At 38.2% G+C, this 2,808-nt stretch overlaps 1 protein-coding gene across 1 annotated transcript; it reads right to left on the bottom strand.

Annotated features, from left to right (window-relative positions):
* Positions 1-693: 693 nt before the first annotated feature.
* On the bottom strand, positions 694-1,620 carry OR2J3E (olfactory receptor family 2 subfamily J member 3E). Its single transcript, NM_001391060.1, is given in 1 exon segment — positions 694-1,620. A coding segment is annotated over 1 exon segment (927 nt).
* Positions 1,621-2,808: the final 1,188 nt, after the last annotated feature.

Below are 2,808 nucleotides of genomic sequence, written 5' to 3'. Positions count from 1 at the left end.
TTAAAAGACTTCTTCTAAATTTTTTTTTAAAATTAAGAATATCTTTCTGGGGGTGGCCCTGTGGCAGAGTGGTTAAGTTCACGCGCTCTGCTTTGGGGGCCCAGGTTTTCGCCAGTTCGGATCCTGAACATGGACATGGCACCGCTCATTAGGCCATGCTGAGGTGGCATCCCACATGCCACAATTAAAAGGACCCACAACTAAAAAATATATATATTCAACTATGTACTGGGGGGATTTGTGGAGAAAAAGCAGGGAGGAAAAAAAAGAGATTGGCAACAGTTGTTAGCTCAGGTGCCAATCTTAAAGAAAAAGAGAAAGAAAAAGATTGTCTTTCCATAGGAATTACATCTGCTCTTTCATCAATATTTACAACAAGTTCCATGCGTCATTTTCAATTAATAAAAGGATACTTCTGATTTATTATGTTTGTGCCAATGAACAAATTAATTATTAACGTTTGATCTTGATTTTCTGTGGCTGTTTTCTCCATTAGAGAGTGATTGATATTTCAGCAAACTGTTTAATTCAAAACTGTTACCAAGATCTCTGTGACTTTGTGAGAGTACATGCTCAATAAGTGCTCACAGAGTCAGTGAATGAAAGACTGGTTGATGAATGGGTGCATGGATGAATCACTGATGATGAGATGCTCCATTATACTGTTAATGTCACAAGTACATGGATTCACTCTCACCACATTAGTCTCTTTACTGCCACTTTTACATCTTTGTTTCTGAGGGTGTAGATGAGAGGGTTGAGGCTCGGTGTGACAACAGTGTAAAAGAGGGCAATGAACTTGCCTTGATCTTGAGAATTTCCTGATGGTGGCTGCAGATATATGCACATGGCTGGAATGTAAAAGAGGGATACAACCGTAAGATGGGCTCCACATGTCCCGAAGACTTTCTGACGTCCAGTTGTTGACTGCATCCTCAGCACAGCCCGGGCAATGGCACCGTAGGAGATGAGAATGAGGATGAGAGGTATGAGAACAAAAATAGAGCTCGTGACCAGGAGGGTTAGCTCATTAGCATGGGTATCAACACATGACAGTCGGAGCAGTGCTGGAACTTCACAGAAGAAGTGGTCTACTTGGCGATGCCCACACAGGGGTACCCAGAAGGTAAATGAGAAATGAAGGGCTGAGTTGGTAAAGCCACTTACCCAAGAAGCTACAGCTAGAAGATAGCAGAAATGAGAGTTCATGAGGACAGTGTAATGCAAGGGTCTACATACAGCTATGTATCGGTCATAGGACATGACCACCAGTAGCACAGATTCTGTGGTTCCCAGTGCAAGGAAAAAGTAAAGTTGAATCATGCAACCAGCATAAGAGATGGTTTTCTCTGGGCCCCAGAGGTTGACCAGCAACTGAGGGATGGCACTGGTGGTGTAGCAGAGATCCAGAAAAGAGAGGTTTGAGAGGAAGAAGTACATGGGAGTGTGGAGATGGGAGTCCACGTGTGACAAGATAATGATGAACAGGTTACCTATCAATGTCATCACATAAAACATTAAGATAACCACAAAGAGAACTACTTCAAAATGAGGCCAATTAGAAAAACCCAGTAGAACAAAGTAGCTTTCAAAACTTGCATTGATTTTTTCCATTGTCATTCTCTTCTTGGTACCTGAGGAAAGAATCACACACACTCAAAGAAAGTAAAGAAAAGCTCCAAGAATCATAGGGACAAGAAAAAGAAACAGAAACCAGCTTGAAGGGCCTACCACTGTTCAATTCTAGGACATTTTGTGTATTAAGATAAACTATGATATTAATGAGTTGGAAGAAATTAGACTCTACAAGCTCATATGGACATAAAAGAAGAATAAATAGTGGAGAAGAAAAAGTTATCCCTCTTGGTAGATCCTAATTTAAATAAATAGAACGAACTGTGGAGTTAGAAAAATATAAATGGATGCTCCAAACAAGTAAATGAAAATATGATGAGAAAAAGGATATTTACATACTCTAAAATATCTCCCCTCGAATTACTTGCTGAATACAAAATGAAAAGTACTAAACTTTACCATAGAAAAACCTGGGGTATGTCACCCTAGCCAAGCATCCAATGTTAACATCACAAATGTTGACACAAACCAACATCACATGTCTACTGATATGATGCTCTGAACAGGACATAAAGTCACTTCAGTGAGATTCCTGCCAAAAATGCATAGCTTGATTCTAATAATGAAGACACATGAGACAGACTCAAATTGAGACTAGTTGGACAACACAGCCATGATCTACTCTTCAAAAATATCAAATTCAATGAATTTCAAGTGGTTAAGGAAGTGGTTCAGATTAAAGAAGACCAAAGAGATTTGATATCTAAATGAGTGATCCTGGACTGGGACAACAATAGCTATTGACAACATTATTGAGACAATTGGAGAAATTTGAATCTGGACTATGGGTCAGATTTGTATTGTATGCATACTAGATTTTCTAATTCCCTTAATTATGCACTAGTTATGTAAAATAAACTCCTTGTTCTTAGAAAACAAACATTGAAGTATTTAGGGGTAAAGGCACATGTCTTCAACATACTCTCAAATGGTCCAGAAAAAGCAATGATAAGTAGATAGATACATAGATAGATAGGTAGGTAGATAGATAGATGATAGATGATAGAATAGAATAAATCTTTTTAGGAAAAAGGAAACTATTGCTGGATCTAGTTAAAGGGTTAACGGTAGTTCTTTGTCTCACTTTTGCAACTTTTCTGTACATTTTAAATTTTACCAGAGTAAAAAGGTACAAAAGGTAAATATGAAATAAAACATTTTTCACTTTTGTAT

The sequence above is a fragment of the Equus caballus genome, chromosome 20, assembly GCF_041296265.1.
Source record: "Equus caballus isolate H_3958 breed thoroughbred chromosome 20, TB-T2T, whole genome shotgun sequence".
Classification (NCBI taxonomy): Eukaryota; Metazoa; Chordata; class Mammalia; order Perissodactyla; family Equidae; genus Equus; species Equus caballus.
This window is presented reverse-complemented; position numbering and strand designations above follow the sequence as displayed.